The 16,797-nt window shown below is 37.6% G+C and overlaps 1 protein-coding gene across 6 annotated transcripts in view; it reads left to right on the top strand.

The window, feature by feature from the left end:
* RUNDC3B (RUN domain containing 3B) overlaps positions 1-11,524 on the top strand; it is a 102,339-nt gene extending 90,815 nt beyond the window's left edge. For 5 of the 6 annotated variants that reach the window (XM_054726177.1, XM_008149436.3, XM_008149427.3 and 2 more), the window contains 2 exons: positions 7,848-7,966; positions 11,293-11,524. In XM_054726177.1, coding sequence (XP_054582152.1) covers positions 7,848-7,966; positions 11,293-11,438 — 265 coding nt within the window. In that variant the 3' untranslated portion in view covers positions 11,439-11,524. The remainder of the gene's footprint in view (positions 1-7,847; positions 7,967-11,292) is intronic. The other variant, XM_054726176.1, reaches the window with a different exon arrangement.
* Positions 11,525-16,797: the final 5,273 nt, after the last annotated feature.

Raw genomic sequence — 16,797 nt, 5'->3', positions numbered from 1 at the left:
TTTCCCTGTTCTCCCTCCATCCCATCTGTTCTCTCTATTCCCTTCCCTTTCTCCCTTTTTCCTCCTTCTTCTTTTTACCTTCTTTCCTCTATTCCAGCAATTTTCAACTTTTTAAAATCTCATGGCACATATAAACGAATTACTAAAATTCTGCGGCACACCAAAAATATGACAAAAAATAGGTATAATTTTGATTCATTTACACTGGAAAGATATTGTTGTGTTGGCTGTTGTCATTTTTTTATTTGACAAATAAGGGAAAACAGGTCAGTGTCCCTGACTAAATAGTCATGTTTTAAAAGTTCTTGCAGCACAATCAGTTGAAAATCGATGTTCTATTCTAACCTCCCTCCCTCTCTCTTTTTCTCTGCTCTTCTTTTGGAGCTCTTGTGTTTTTTTTTTAATTTCACTGGTAAAGCTACATACACACTCCTTTCTGTGCTTCTTAGAGTGCAGTTCACTAGGTAATTAGCAGCCACTCATTTCTATAAAGAGTGTTTTAGCACAGACACAATTTCCACCTGCTTTAAGTTGTGATTTTTTTTCATTTATCAAAAGTAGAACTCAAAATAAATTTGACTTTTTTCTTTTTTAAAATCCTCACTGGAGGATATGTTTATTGATGTTAGATGGAGAAAGGGAGAGAGGGAGAGGGGGAGAGAGAGAGAGAGAGTGACAGAAGAGAGGGTGCGGGAGAGAGGAAGAGAGAAACATCAGCTGGTTGTCTCTCATACGCTGAACTGCAACCTAGGTATGTGCCTTGAGACAAATCCATGAAAAAAAAAAGTTATTTTATACCCTTACGAAAGTTATGAATAACTAGAGTATATCTCATTCTGCTGGTATATAACTTTACCTTTCAGTAGCATATTTAATTAGTGGAAAACCATAACAAAATAATATTAGTTTATTTATATTTCTAATTTGTGATTGAAAAATTGAATTTACAGCAATACTTGGTACATTTATCTCGTCAATATATACCATATAAGATGCTTCTGCTTTTTTAACTGCAAAAATATTATAACATTAAATCCTGACAAGTTAAAGGACTAAAAACTATGCCTTTTTATTGCAACATCTACCTTGTCAACTTTAGACAGAGGTATACTAGTGTTTTAGCCAAAATGCATGCATGTAACCCTGCCTGCCTGCAGAGCTCCCTGCTGAGGAACAAATGAGTCTAAGTGGCCATTACATGCAATGGACTTAAGAGTAATCTCTGCTACTCAATTGCTGTGTAACTAAGCAGTAATTCCTCTTCTTACCTCTTGTTTCTGCACACCAATACTTGGAGTAATGCCTATTTACATAGAATTAGAAGGGTCATGTGGGGTAATAAATTGCCTGGCACTTAATAGCTTCCCAGAAAACCTTTATTTATTTAAACTCTATATCATTTTTTTTGTTTGTTCATACTGTCATATCTTGTATCTTTTATGTTTGGAGAATGTACACTCACCCAACATCCCAAGCTCTACTTTCTTAGAGAGCTTCTAAAACTTTATGCAAAATTAAAATGACCAGCAAATCCCCAACTTTTCTGAATAAATAATTCCAAACTTTTCATGTAAAAATGGAGACTCTGAATCTTTAGAACAAACTAGTGCTCTATAGACCATGTTTGAAACAAATCATAGGTTTTCATCAGGATCCAGTTTTTGCACCCCTCAGTTGTATAAAATAAGGCAAAGTCTTGTACTGACCTGATCACAAATTCCTCTTAATCTGACCAATATCTATAACAGTAAAAGTGTAATATGCAAATTGACCGAACAACCTAATAGCAGAACGACCCGCAGGACGACCACGCTATGACACCCACTGGCGCCAGGCCAGCCAAGGCAGGTGTGATGTGATTGGTCGGGGGCCCGGCCATCGCCCCATGATCGCCCCAAAGAGGGAGGCCCAGGCAACCAACCAGTGGGCTGCAGCAGGTGGGCAGGGCCTACCTCTTAGGGGCAATCAATCACGGGGCTCCTGGACTGTGAGAGGGCACAGGCTGGGCTGAGGGACAATCCCCCCATCCCCAGTGCACAAATTTTGTGCACCGGGGCTCTAGTCTTAAATAAGTTCAACAAACATTTATTGAGAACCTGCCAATTATGGAGGAGGTAGCCAAATCAACTTTAATAAGGAACATTAACTCTCTTGGTAATTTGGAGATAGAAACTCACCCTAAAATGAATCATTAAAATTATATGATAATTATAATTTCCTGCTGAGAATATGGGATGTCTACAATTATTTCTTTAGGAGCTCTGTGACTTCATTTGCCCAGTTAGCTTTGAGAAGAAAGAAAGCATGCTATTTGATATAATGAATTCTGTGGACTTGTTGACATTTCTTTTAAAAAAATAACTAAATACTTTTTAAAAATTTAAGTTAAAGTTGGCATATAATATTATACTAGTTGCAAGTGTATTACATAATCATGAAACATTTATATAACTTACAGAGTGATCCCCTGATAAGTCTAGTACCTGCCAGAAACCATACACAATTATTATAATATTATTGACTATATTCCTTATGCTGTACTTGACATACCCATTCCTGTTTTTATAATAGACAATTTGTACTTCTTAATCTCTTCACCTTTTTCAACCATTCCCTCAATCCCCTCCCATCTGGCAACCATCAGTTTGTTCTCTGTATCTTTGAGTTTGTTTCTCTTTTGCTTGTTCATTTATTTTGTTTTTTAGAATCTACATGTAATTGAAATCATATGCTATTTGTCTTCATTTATCTGACTTAATTCACTGAGCATAATACCCTCTATGTCCATCCATGCTGTTGCAAATGGCAAGATTTCATTTTTTATGGCTGAGTAATATTCCATTGTATACACAGGGTAGGCAAAAGTAGGTTTACAGTTGTTCATATGGAAAATAATACTGTACAGTAATGAATAAATAATACAAAAATAAACTGTGTTTCATGTACTCACAACTATAAACCTACTTTTCCAACCCCTGTATTTACTACATCATTTTTATCCATTTGTCTATTTTTTTTTCTTAAAATGAGCCATTGGATAACTTGGCTATGTGATCAGCTACTCATGGAAGGACGCTTGTCACAATAGAAAATGTTGAATTTATTTCTATTGACTGTACTATTTATAAAAGTTTAAAAATATCATTTCTAATTTATTTCTTGATTATTTAGATCTGGTAAGATTAGTTATGCTGGATTTTATATCTTCTTTTTTTATTTCAAACATAGGAATATCACATTAAAACATTGTAGGAATATCACATTAAAACATTGTAAAAATCCAACAATAACTAAGTATATAAAGTTTATTCCCTTGACACACACATAGAGCAACTGATTATTATTTTTTCTTCCTAATAAGTTCTGTTTTAATATTTTTCTTTATATGTAAAGTCTAGGCCACATGAGCTTGTTAGCTACTGGTTATATATAATCTTGTAAGGTTACCTTATAAGTCACTATTTTCATCCCAAATGATCAAATTCATTGTCATCACATTTATATTTTCTACTTAAACTTTTTTAGTCTTCTAAATTTATCATTGCTCCTCAATTTTGCTATCAATCACAAAATTACTGAGAATTCTGAGCTTTTATATTAGGGTAATTTCTCTTAATGACCTCTTGGGAATAGATACAATCACCCTAGATGTATTAGAGGTTCTCCTTCCCGTGTGTGTTTCGTATGTTTCTGGAGTTGGACTCCCTAAAGCACTGAGGCTGCAGCATTATCTTGCAGTTTGTAACTTTTGCATTAATCTGACTCACATACATCCCTCTCTTAAAGGCTCCCTTGCATCCCTCCATTGATTTTAGTAGATTAAGAGTAGATAGATATTTTGCCATTGCAGATGCTTATTGTTTCCTTAAACATATTTCTATGAAAATCAAACCAAGAATGAAATGAATAGTATATTTCTGTTTTCATGCACAGTTACATGTCTCTGTGTATACAGTGTTTATATATTTGTTTTTATTTTGTGAATAATGTCTCCTTCTGTGCATCACATTCTCTGCTGTCCAATGGCTAACAGATAATGTAAATTATTATTGACATCAGTACATCTATTGGGCAAATAAATGATGTAGATTACCCATATCATTACTTCTGACATAAAGTGTATGATTGTAAAAAAATTTACTAATAAGTGAATTCAGGCTTACAGCCCAATTTTCTTTTTAATTTGCCATTATTTGTTACCCAGTTCTGTATATTGAAATTTGTATTTGAGTGATTTTAAATTGTTTAGTAATATAATAAAGGCAGTGAATTTTATTATGTCCCAAGTGCTCATGACATATAATTCTGACAAGTTTAACTTAAATTATATTTAGCAATGTAATAATGGCATAAACTTTTAAACTATAAACTTTTATGTAGTCACTAGAGGTCCGGTGCATGCAAATTCATGCACTGGAGGGGGGATCCCTCAGCCCGGCCTGCCCCCTCTCACAGTCCAGGAGCCCTCAGGGGCGGGAGGCGACCCGGCAATCAGGGGAAGCCGACACCCCCATCATACCTCTGCTGCTGCCACTGCTGGCAGCACAAGCCTCGGGCGGCCCTGGGCGGCTGGGGGGCTGAGGAGACTGGGGGACTCCAGAGGCAGGTGCGCAGAGCAGTTGGACCCGCCTGGAGGCAGGCCCAGCTGTGCCATGTGCCTGGCACCCCCGCGGGGCTGTGGGGACTGGGCGCCACCATCTTGTGGCTGTGGGCACCACCAGCTTTGAGGGCGTGGCAGTCAATTAGCATATTCCCTTCTTATTGGCTGTGGGCGTCGCCATCTTTGTGAGGGCGTGATGATCAATTAGCATATTCCCTCTTATTAGATAGGATAATGTATGACTCTTACTCGCTTGGGTTCTTATTTTGATTAAGTAAGCTGTTACTACTTTTAAAATTCTACTCTGAGAAATAGTGATAGACTGTTAATTGGTGTGGTGTTTCTGGTGGGTTACATTTAAATCTTCCAGTGTGATGTTAATCAGTCTAAAATTCTAAGATAGGATTTAGTGGTGACCTTTTAATGTCCCATAGACATAGTTTTACTTCATATCAAAAACAGTTTGCCAGATGTAGTTGCCAATCACATTGGAAATCAGTTAAGAATGTGAAAACCCAACCCATTTGTTGTCATTAGTGCAAACATCTGAACCAGATTTTTCCTAGATGGTGGGTCTATAGTCAGTTTCATGCAAGGCAGTTATTGTATGGTATTTTTCTTAATATCTTATGAATAAGGGGCTTAATTTTTGCTTGGAATTTTTATTATTTGTGCAGAACAGGATTGTCTATCAAATTCTGTCCCTATGTTCATTGGCATTTGGTTAAGTAAAGCCTGTAACTCAGGGATTGTTCACGAAACATGACAGATTAAAGGTAGGAAGCTCCCCTGATCACTTTGGATTTGGAAGTTGATATTCTACGAGGACTTCAATAGGTCACGCAGAAAGCTAACTGTGTTGCATTCACAGAACTGCCTGTGCAGGTTTCTTCCCTCACGTGGGGGCCGTAAATATGTGCTGTCAAGCTCTCAGTTTTTACAATATTCCAATGAATTCCAAATAGTTTTGCTTCTGGGTATTTTTTTGTTTGTAAATATATCTCTATGTAATTTTTGCATTTTAATAACATTAACAAGTTTCTTATGATGAAAAGTTAGTATCAGAAACTCATCTTAAACCATTGTTTTAAATGAAAGCTTCCTACCTATAAGACACAGAAAATAATTTGGAAAAGAAACGTATTCATAGCTTCCTTTATTAAATTCCTGTGTTCCTGCTTTCCTCTATAGCCAAGTAAATAAGATTTTAGTGTATATCAAGTGAAATTTTCAGTGATTTGATTAAATACAGTATAGTTTACATGATCTACCTCAGCAAACAAAGCTGTTTTTTAAAGAATAGCTTCTAATAAAATAGGAAGCCAAATCTTTTCTTCCTTTACCAGAAAGGAGATAGCATAGCATAGTAGTTCAGGAGACAGAATTAGAGCCAGGTCACCAGGTTCAAACCTAATCTTTTTGTGCCCTAGTTTTATCTGTTATAAAGTAAGGGTATTAATAATTCCAGCCTTTTAATGTACTTATGAGGATTAAGTAATACACAAAAAAATATGTAGAACAGTGCCTAGCATTTGTTAAGTGCTAATATTAGGTATCGTTTTTAAAAATTACATGTTGTTTAGCTCATATACTTGTTATCTATATACTCTATATAATAAAAGCCTAAGTGACCATTACAGTGAAATGACCAGAACGACCGGTTGCTATGCTGCGCACTGACCACCAGGGGCAGATGCTCAATGCAGGAGCTGCCTCCCTGGTGGTCAGTGCGCTCCCACAGGGGGAGCGCCGCTCAGCTAGAAGCCAGGCTCATGGCTGGCGAGCACAGCAGCGGTGGCGGGAGCCTCTCCTGCCTCTGTGGCAGCGCTAAGGAGCAGCGAGCCAAGTGGTAAGGAGCCTGCCACTAAGGAGCAGCGAACCAAGCGGTAAGGAGCAAGCAGGCAGGTGGTAAGGAGCGAGGGATCCCAGACTGCGAGAGGGATGTCCAACTGCCGGCTTAGGCCCAGGGGATGGGGCCTAAGCCGGCAGTTGGACATCCTCTAAGGGGTCCCGGATGGCGAGAGGGCACAGGCCGGGCTGAGGGCCCCTCCCAGTGCACATGTTTCATGCACTGGGCCTCTAGTCTATTATAATTATCAGAAGTTTTCTCTAATAGAACTTCCCATTACTTAAAAATATAATTAAGAACTTTTATTTTTCCAACATTTGAAAAATCACCATGTTATAAAGTGAGAATGCTACTTGCATTGTAAGCTAGTAGTTACTCCATCACCACATTCTTCACCTCATTTCTTAGAGGAAATAGATACTTATTGTATATATCCCCCCAAACTTAATATACATCCATTTGATAAATTTTTAAGTCTACTCTTGTGAATATGAATAATGACTATGTAATAGATTATTTAAACTATATATGCATTCCTATAACATTATCATATAACACAAGACATGTCTAGAAAATTAGATAGGGTTTGAGTACCTTAGGAAATAGATATTGAACCTAAAAAACACGCTCATTTTCCTGGATCATTTATATTTGGAAATAGTAATTAATTGTTCTCTTACTTGAAATGGCAATAACATCAAAGCTGCATATAATACTCTTGAGTTGATTTTATCCTGACAAAACAAATATGAGAACAGTTTAATAATAAACCTTCATTGACTTTCTGTTTATAACTGAGGTTTTCTTTTATTATAATGTTTCTAATTAATTAATTTAATAGAAAATGGGCTCACAATTATAAATACATGAGGGAAGGAGGTAAATTATCTTAATGGTGTTTTAACACAGATATTTTATTACCCAACATTTTTTAAGCTTCTAAATTATAGGAATTTATAATAATTTTTACTATAATAATCACATATAAAAATGTCAAGGTACTGAAGAATTCTGAAGTGCTTAGAAGACACTAGATCATTATTAAGTTATGCCGATTTTGTTCTGCATCTGTAGATTTTTCTGCTCCTTTGACACCTGATAATAACCAGATGTCCCCATTTCTTAACAAGCTGAATAATAAAAAAAAATTGGTGCAAGGATTTAAGTTTGTTTGAAAAATTGCTTTCTTTTCCATTTTTAGTGGATTAAACAGATAGACCTACAAAAAGGGTGGAGGGAAGAGTATAATGGAGATTATATTGCAGCTGTGATAAAGACCACATTTAGGAGAAAATTGGGGAGAAATTAAGCAATAAATTGAAGAAAACCAGTAAAGAATATCTCTAGAAATTATTTTTGTGAGGACAAATTTAAGTATACTTCACTGTTGTTTTACAGAAAAAGTTATCAAAATCTTGACCAGTTATCAGCTGAAGTTAGCCTTTCTCAGACTTCCCTGGACCCAAGTCAGTCACAAGATGATGGAAAACAAGACACGTTAAATTCAGTCAGTGAAGGTAAGGAAAAAAGTCTGCTTGAAAAACACTTTTCCTGCACTATCTGTTCTGTGGCTGCAGAGGACTGCTAAAGAATAATCGCGATATTTCTGCAAAGTATGCTAAGAATTAAACTGCCATTATGATTGAAAATGGTCTGCTCTTGTTTGTTCCTCATGAGTATGTGGCTAACCTCTGGATTCTCTTTAGTTTTTACCTTTACTTCCTGTGTACTCTTTTCTACTCACTCCAATTTGGCTTTTGTGTCTCTACTACTTACTGAAATGATTTTATCAAGGTGACTAACCACTGCCATATTGCTAAAGTCAGGTCTCTGCCTTCAGCCTATTAAACTCAGCAGCTTTTGCTATAACTGACCATTTCTTCCTTTGTTAGTCACTTTTGGTACCTTGTTTATGAGTACTCAGAAAAAACGTGGGGAATAGACTTAAAGGAGTTTTACCCATTACCCCTTTCAGCTGTGCTCAACCAACCACTCTTCCCATTGGGTTGCATCTTGCTCAACTACATCTTGGTCAAATTCCACAGCTTTTCAGGTCACTCTCGATGATCGCATTTCAGTTTCTAAGGAATGATCGCATTCCTTTTAAAAGTTCAATAGCTTAGTTAGTTCAAAGCTCTTTCTCCCTCTCCTCAGCATAGGCTACAGTTGTGAATACAGCCCTTTGGATTGGACAAGTGGTGCTGGTATGAAAGAGTGCTCACATCTTTTATCTCTCCTTCCCAGTTCTGCATGTGCTGGTGTGTGTGAGCGCTAGGGACAGTTTCTTACGGGGGTGGGGGGGGGGGTGAGGGTGGGGGGGAAACCTGCATTCCTTTAGACCCAGTTTCTTTTGTTTTCTTTCTCCATTGCAATAAATGGCACTCCTCTCCCCCTAGGCATTATCCTAGATTCTACACTTCCCACTTACATCAGTAGGTCAGTTTATTAGCAAGTCCTGGCAGCTCCCTAGAGAGCACATGCTATACCCATCACCTCCTCCCTTACTGCAATCCTAGTCTATGCCGCTTGGAGCAAGCCTCTTGGATGGACTGCTGCCATAGCTTTTTCAGTGTCTTTGGTCTCTCATTCCAGCTTCCTCATAATCCATCCTCCATACAGTAATCAGTGATTTTTTAAAACATACCCATTAAAGACAGAGTAAAATTCAAACTGCATATCATGACATCATAATTGTTGATAGAAAGGATGAGAAGTTTTCATTTTTTTTCAATAAATATTAAGCTCCCCATATGGACATGTATTATGCTAGTAACTTATTAGTAGCTACCACATTTCATCAAATCTAAGATGCTTTGAGTTTTAAGGTACACCATTATTGCAGTCTGGTGGCTCAGTTGGTGGTTGTCCCATACACCAAAAGGTTGCAGGTTCGATTTAGGTCAGGGCATATACCTAGGTTGCGGTCGAGGTACATACGGGAGGCATCTGATCTATGTTTCTCTCACACATTGATGTTTCTTCTCTCTCTCTCCCTCCCTCCCTTCCTTTCTCTTTAAAATCAATTAAAAAATATATATATCCTTGGGTGAGAATTATGATACACCATTATTTTATGTATAACCACAAAAGAAAAATGCCAACAATTCATATATAACATTTCAACATCTTAGCATTTAAAAAAATATTTTTATTGATTTTTTTTTTTTTTAGAGAGAGAGGGATAGAGAGATAGAAACATTGATGAGAGAAACATCTTTGATCAGCTGCCTCCTGAAAGCTCCTTACTGGGATCCAGCCAGCAACCGGGGTGTGTACCCTGACTGGGAATTGAACCTGTGGCCTCTTGGTTTATGGGTTGACGCTCAACCACTGAGCCACACAACCAGGCAAGCAGTGATTTTTAAATTTATTGTTTGTTATCATAATGCCTGGCATATAGAGTACATCCAGTGACTTCTAACTTAATATTTGTAGCAGTACCATTTGAAGACTTGTAGAGTCCAGACTCCACTATCAATACATTTAAAACAGAACTGGTCTTTTTTGCTATGCTATAAAACAAAAAAAATCAATTTTCTGCTCTTAATGACTAATTTGTTTCTGCTAGGAACTACCACTGTCTGTCATCTGAGGCAAAAAGTTTTGTTAACCTTCAACTGTTGCCATATCAATATTTTATAAAAGTACTAGAGGCCCGGTGCACGAAATTCGTGCACGGAGGGGGGTTGTCCCTCAGCCCAGCCTGTACCCTCACCAATCTGGGACCCCTCAAGGGATGTCCGACTGGGCAGTCGGACATCCCTATCACAATCCAGGACTGCTGGCTCCCAACTGCTTGCCTGCCTGCCTTCCTGATTGCCCCTAACCGCTTCTGCCTGCCAGCCTGATCACCCCCTAACCACTCTGCTGCCAGCCTGTTTGCCCCCAACTTCCCTCCTCTGCCGGCCTGGTCACCCCTAACTGCCCTCTCCTGCAGGGTTGATCACCTCCAACTGCCCTCCCTTGCAGGCTTGGTCCCTCTCAACTGCCCTCCCTTGCAGGCCAGGTGCCTCCCAACTGCCCTCTCCTGCTGCTGTGGTGGCGATCCTGTGTCCACATGGGGGCAGGATCTTTGACCACATGGGGGCAGCTATATTGTGTGTTGCAGTGATGATCAATCTGCATAGTACTTTTATTAGATAGGATAGAGGCCTGGTACAGGGGTGGGGGCCAGCTGGTTTGCCCTGAAGGGTGTCCCTGATCAGGGTGGGGTACCCTTGGGGCGTGGGGCGGCCTGAGCGAGGGGCCTGTGGTGGTTTGCAGGCCGGCCATGCCCCCTGGCAACCCAAGTGGAGGCCCTGGTATCTGGAATTTATTTTCCTTCTACAATTGAAACTTTGTAGCCTGGAGCAGAGCCAAGCCTGGGGCTCCCTCCGAGGCCCGAAGCCATTTGTGTTGGGGTTATAATTGAAACTTTGTTGCCTTAAGCGGGTGGGCCCAGCCAGGGTGTGAGGAAAGCTTTGCTTTCCCTGTTGCCAGCAGCAACCCTGGCCTGCTCTCTCAGGCTCCATTCTGCCGCCATTTGTTTGAATTTGTTTACCTTGTATAATTGAAACTTTGTAGCTTGAGTGGAGGCTTAGGACTGCAACGGCTGGCAGAAAGCTTGGCTTCCTCTGTTACCTAGGAAACCTTGATCTCTATGGCTGTAGACATCTTGGTTTGGGTTAATTTGCATGCTCGCTCTGATTGGATGGTGGGCGTGGCTTGTTGGTGTGTCGGAGGTATGGTCAATTTGCATATTTGTCTATTATTATATAGGATGAAGTTTTTAGTGTTTTTAGGTCCTTATTGGTATCATTCTTCAAGGACAACTAACTATTTGTTATTTTATCCTGATTTCCAGGTAAAGAAGACACTCCCTCCTTACTTGGTCTCTGTGGGTCTCTAACATCAATGGCAAGTTACAAATCTCTAACTAGCCTCAAATCCAATGACTGTCTTGCAAGTCCTACAGCAGAGATGACAAGTCCAGGCCTAACTCCATCCTGAAAATTTTAATGTAGAAGCCAAAAGATTTTATGTTGCAGAAGTTCTATTACTTAAGTGTGACTGCTGGGAAAACCTTTGGAATTTTATATTGTTCTGGCACATATGTGGAGTTCTGTTGCTTCGAGTTCAATCTACTCCATGTAAACTGAGTGGAAAAAAAAAAAAAAAAGATCCTGCCATTTTTATTTTCATTAAAAAATTCTTATATTTGTCACTGAGAAAGTTTAAAATGTAAAGGCCTAACATTTTTCAAAGATCCTCTAAATAATCATTTGCAAATTGTACATATTTATTATTCAGTTGATTTTCATATATTTAAATGTACCATAATTGCCAGAGACCGAGTTCTAGGTTTTATTCCAGAGACTTATGCTAAGTATTTTCTTTCCATTTTTATTCAATGATTCAAATTTCTAAAAATGACTTACTAATTTCATTAATTTCTTCCTATGTTCTCATGTTAAAAGCCTTGTTTTTAATATGAGAATGTTTTTAGCTGCAGTTTGACAGTGGCTTATTCAGTTTTTCTTTAACAGTCATGATTTGATATCAACTTAGCCTTCCACTTAACATTTTGTATATTTTGTAGGAATGTGCCTTTAGGCAGTTGCTAAGTTTGTCAGGGTCATAGGAAAGGGATTTTACAGTATTTTAGGCCATTTAGGTAAAAATGAATAAAATTTCTTATCTGTGTTTCCCCAATATTTTCTTAAAAGGTCATCAATTAAAAAAAAAAAACCTGACTGACTATGCCTCCAAAATTAAACATTAAAAAAGTGTAGAACAGATATTGAAAAAAAATATTTGATCAGGGAAGATTTCAAGTTCAATCAAGTATTTGACAGGCTTTTAAATTAGTATCAGTAGGTAATCACCATACTTAATGTCTGGCATACAGTGCTGTTTTCTTTCCCTTATGGGCTGCAGTGAAGTGTCATGTATGTTTTATAGTTTCTATTATTAATCATGCCACAATCTCATTTTAAAGTCAATATTAAAAAATCCCTGCACTTCTACAAGTTAAAAAAAAAGTTTTCTTTTTAAAAACAGCTCTAAACTGTATTTTAATTTTTTTTGGAACTATACATTTTTGTCCCTAAAAACTTCACCATATTGGAAAAGAAAATGGATTAAATATATTTTCTACAGTAATATGAGGAAAACATGATCAGTTGTGCCAAAGAAGTTTTATACATTGTTTACATGAAGAGGCTACAATACTTACTGGGGACTTACATGATATTTTTGTTTACTAATAAAACATTACTTTCAAACTTAGTAGCTTTGACATATAGGAAGAATGTTCCTCCTAAAGCAATTTATTTTTGTCGAGAGGAGGCAAGAAGTGCTGAACTTACCACAGTCATTCTTTGTGTTAGAAATGTAGGAATGTGGTGTTTCTCTGCAATTTTTAGAGCTTTACTCTCATAATTGGGAATTTAAGATAATAAGTAGTAACAAGGCTAGTCCTATATGTAAGACAGTTCCAAAATGTCATTTCAGGGACAAAGGAAGCCTGGAATCCCTTAAAGTAAGTTATCTTAGATGTACCAGGACTACTCAGAGCTTTATTCTTTTAGCTTAAGGCTTTTTAGTACTTGTAAAAATGCAAATATTCTTGAGAAATGGTACCTTTAATCTCTGAATTCTGAATACCTGATTGTGAGTGAGGTATCCAAAGCAATCTTTACTCAGCATGGGGGATGGAAGGTATAAAAAGAGGGCAGTGGGAATCTTGGGAGGAGGAAGTGAGAAATGGTTAAGGAGGGGATCTTCAAAACTTTTAGGCTGGCCTTAAGCACTAGTGCTGCTTTCCTAAAAACTTTCAGAATGTTTTAACGCTTTATCATTCACGGTCCACTCTCAACTTGACATTTTCCTTCAGTAACTTTAAATAATCATTGTTACATTTTTTCCATACATTTTTATAATACAGAAAGTTAATTCAAGATTCCATAATGAATACAATTTTTCAGATTTGTCTAATGTGTACTGTAACTTGTGCATCTTAAGTGCAGGTTTAAACATGACACCTGAGGACCATGACTTCCTCCTTTCTTGGAGCTCTTGGTATAAAATTCATCTGCTGTGAATTCAGGTTTCTACTCAGTTCATCTCATACTAATTAGAAAGATAGTTAATGTGTGCATGAGGAAACAACTTACGTCTCAATCTTTAGTTTCATTCGGTAGTGTTTATTGTTCATACACCCTCCTCAAAATAGAATGCTGAATTACATGCTAATATTTCCATGTGTATTTTGTTGCCTTGATGTATTACACTTGTTGCATGTATATTAAACATTTTGTACCATGCATTAGTGGTCTTAATTTATCCTTGACAAAAAGTTACTGATTCAGGTTACTCAGTGAGTTGTCAAATAGGTAAGGTGACCAGACGTCCCGCTTTTGGCGGGACAGTCCCGATTTTTAACAATTTGTCCCGCGTCCGGCGGCGTTTTAAAAAAGTCCCGATTTTTGGAAAGAGTGCATGACAAGCTAGGGAACGGCGGGAGAACAGGAAGGGAATATACGGTTTTCAGTGGCCATGTGGCTATTTAGCCAGGATATGAGTTTTATATTATTTTTGTTAATTTTATAATGTTAAACTTTAATAATAACAAATTGTTGAGAACTAATTATCGAGAACTGCTTATCAAAGTTTGCATTGTTGATCAGTTAGAATTCGACCACCATTGTTTGGACTTAATGAACAATGGCATTTTTTGGGATTGGCAATGACGAAAACATTTTGTAACTGTCTCTCAGACAATACACATCGTACTGCGTGCTAGTAAGCTAGTTAAACAAGTGATATCATTACAAATCAGCTACTCAGATAATTTAGGTAAGTAATTTATTTATTTCATAAATACATAAATTTTCTTGAACTTAGCAGACAGTACTCGTATTATTTATATTTTATAGTGGCGGCAAAAAGTCTAGCGCCGGCCTTGAAAGTGACACTTACGACTTACGTTACGGCAAATTCATGACCTTTTAAACAACGACAGCAATCTACTAAAAAAAATTCACTCAAATGAGAAATATGCCAAAGAATAAAATAATACTATACATAATTTTTTATTTATTATATTTGTAAATTGTACTTATGTTGAAATTTAAAAAAATATATGACAATACTATTTTTGTGTTCTATGAAAATTTTTGTTGCTCCATATAGACCAAATTTTTAATCAAGAACCCCCCGCCCCCCGGTCAATGGTGTCCCGCTTTACCAATGTTAAAATCTGGTCACCTTACAAATAGGGTAAAAGTATATTACCTAACTAGAGGGAGGCCTGGTGCATGAATTCGTGCACGGGTAGGGTCCCTTGGCCTGGCCGGTGATCAGGGCCAATCGGGGCCTTCTCGCCCAGTCCAGGGAAGGGACTGTAGGAGGTTGGCCGGTAGCAGGGAGTTGGCTGTGGGAGTGCACTGACCATCAGGGGGCAACTCCTGTGTTAAGCATCTGCCCCCTGGTGGTCAGTGTGCATCATAATGATGGTCAATTAGGCTTTTATATATATAGATATCTAAAATATTAGTATCAAAATGGTTTTGGAAGAATCCTTATTTCAACTTATATAAAATTGAATACATTTTATTTTTTAAAGAACATGACACCCTTTAGGGTACACACAGCTATTGGAGTGGCACAGTACAGCAATGGTCCTGGCAGTGTTACTGATGGGGTCACATAATTGCCAACGTTTGCTTTCTCGCCTGTCAAATGGAAACATCACCATCTTCTCAGCACCTGTCTGAAGGCATCAGGATGATGTCAGCACTAAATGAAATCATACGTGCATGTTTGTAATAGGTAAGTGCCAAAGTCAAGCTACTAATTATGATTGACAAAACTTTAAGTCAGTTTGCACATCATCTTTATTAGATTTACATACAAGTTTTCAAGTGGTTAAAAATGTCTCACAGTTACAACTTATGGAAATCATTTCCAAAGTTCCTATCATTAGGTGAAATCTCCACCTCTGAAATGTCACATGACTGCTTTGAAAATCAGGGCTCTTAATTTTTTCTTTTAAGTTAGTTCACTTTGCTCTTCTTCTAAGCAAAGCGGCTTCTGTGTAGGTTCAGCATTTGTTCTTTTTAGTGGATAGGAAGGGGGAGATAAAATTATATCAGTGTCATGAATAGTACATTTTCAAATCATATTTTAGTCCAAACCAAACTTTAGATAGTTGTAAAATAGGTTACCTTATTATATGTCACATTTCCCATGCTGTCAGTTATTTTTCTAAAACACAACTAAAATAAAAATTTCACAACTCTTGGCCTTACTACATGACACATTCTGGTGTTTTCTGTTCTATTTTCTTTCATTAAAAATAAGTGCTGGTCGCCCTAACTGGTTTGGCTCAGTGGATAGAGCGTCGGCCTGAGGACTCAAGGGTCCCAGGTTCGATTCCGGTCAAGGGCATGTACCTTGGTTGCGGGCACATACCCAGTAGGGATTGTGCAGGAGGCAGCTGATTGATGTTTCTCTTTCATCGATGTTTCTAACTCTCTATCCCTCTCTCTTCCTCTCTGTAAAAAATCAATAAAATATTAAAAATAAATAAATAAAAATAAATGCTGGTCTTGGGGCGGGGGGACCAATACCTCAACTCTTTAAGTATTAGAGCTGTACTGAAAATACTTCCTTTGTTTGCTGTTGTCTTCTTGTTTCTCCTTTGGCACACAAGCCCTCTGACTACATCCCCAATCTGATCTCCTACCTCATCGCCATGTATACCCGTTGCTCAAACAACTGGGACATATTCCATTGCCTGCTTCCAGGTATATTTAATCTGCATCATCTGCCCTAATCCTAGAAGCATTTCCTGCCTCCTCCCCTTTTCCCCCAGGCTGAGTGGAGAATCCATGAATAATAGTTCTCAAACCTACTTGAGACCAGTGACAGTTTCTGACAGTTTTGTTGCTATTATCTTTTTTCCATCACCATTTATCCCCCTACACCCTCCTCACCTCCACCCACACCTGAAACATCTTCTCTCTAGTGTTTTTCATACTGCCTATCACATTAAAGGTCTCAATAAGTGTTGAATGACAGATTACATTTTTGGAAAAAGTTCAAAAGTGATAGACTGTTTTCCCACATCCCTGGAATTTGTGCCCTGGAAAAAAGGAGGGAAGAATTTAAAGGAGTCATATGTAATTAAGTAAGCATAGTGAATAATTTTCCTAGAAATAAAAGGAAAATTTATTGGACTTCTATACTCTTAAAAAGTCAAATGTGTATTATATGAAAAGTAGCAAACATAATATTTGAATAAGACATTTCTTCTTAAAAATGTACACATAAATTAAATATGTATGTTAGAAAATTTATCATTAAT

The sequence above is a fragment of the Eptesicus fuscus genome, chromosome 14 (genome assembly GCF_027574615.1).
Source record: "Eptesicus fuscus isolate TK198812 chromosome 14, DD_ASM_mEF_20220401, whole genome shotgun sequence".
NCBI lineage: Eukaryota > Metazoa > Chordata > Mammalia > Chiroptera > Vespertilionidae > Eptesicus > Eptesicus fuscus.
This window is presented reverse-complemented; position numbering and strand designations above follow the sequence as displayed.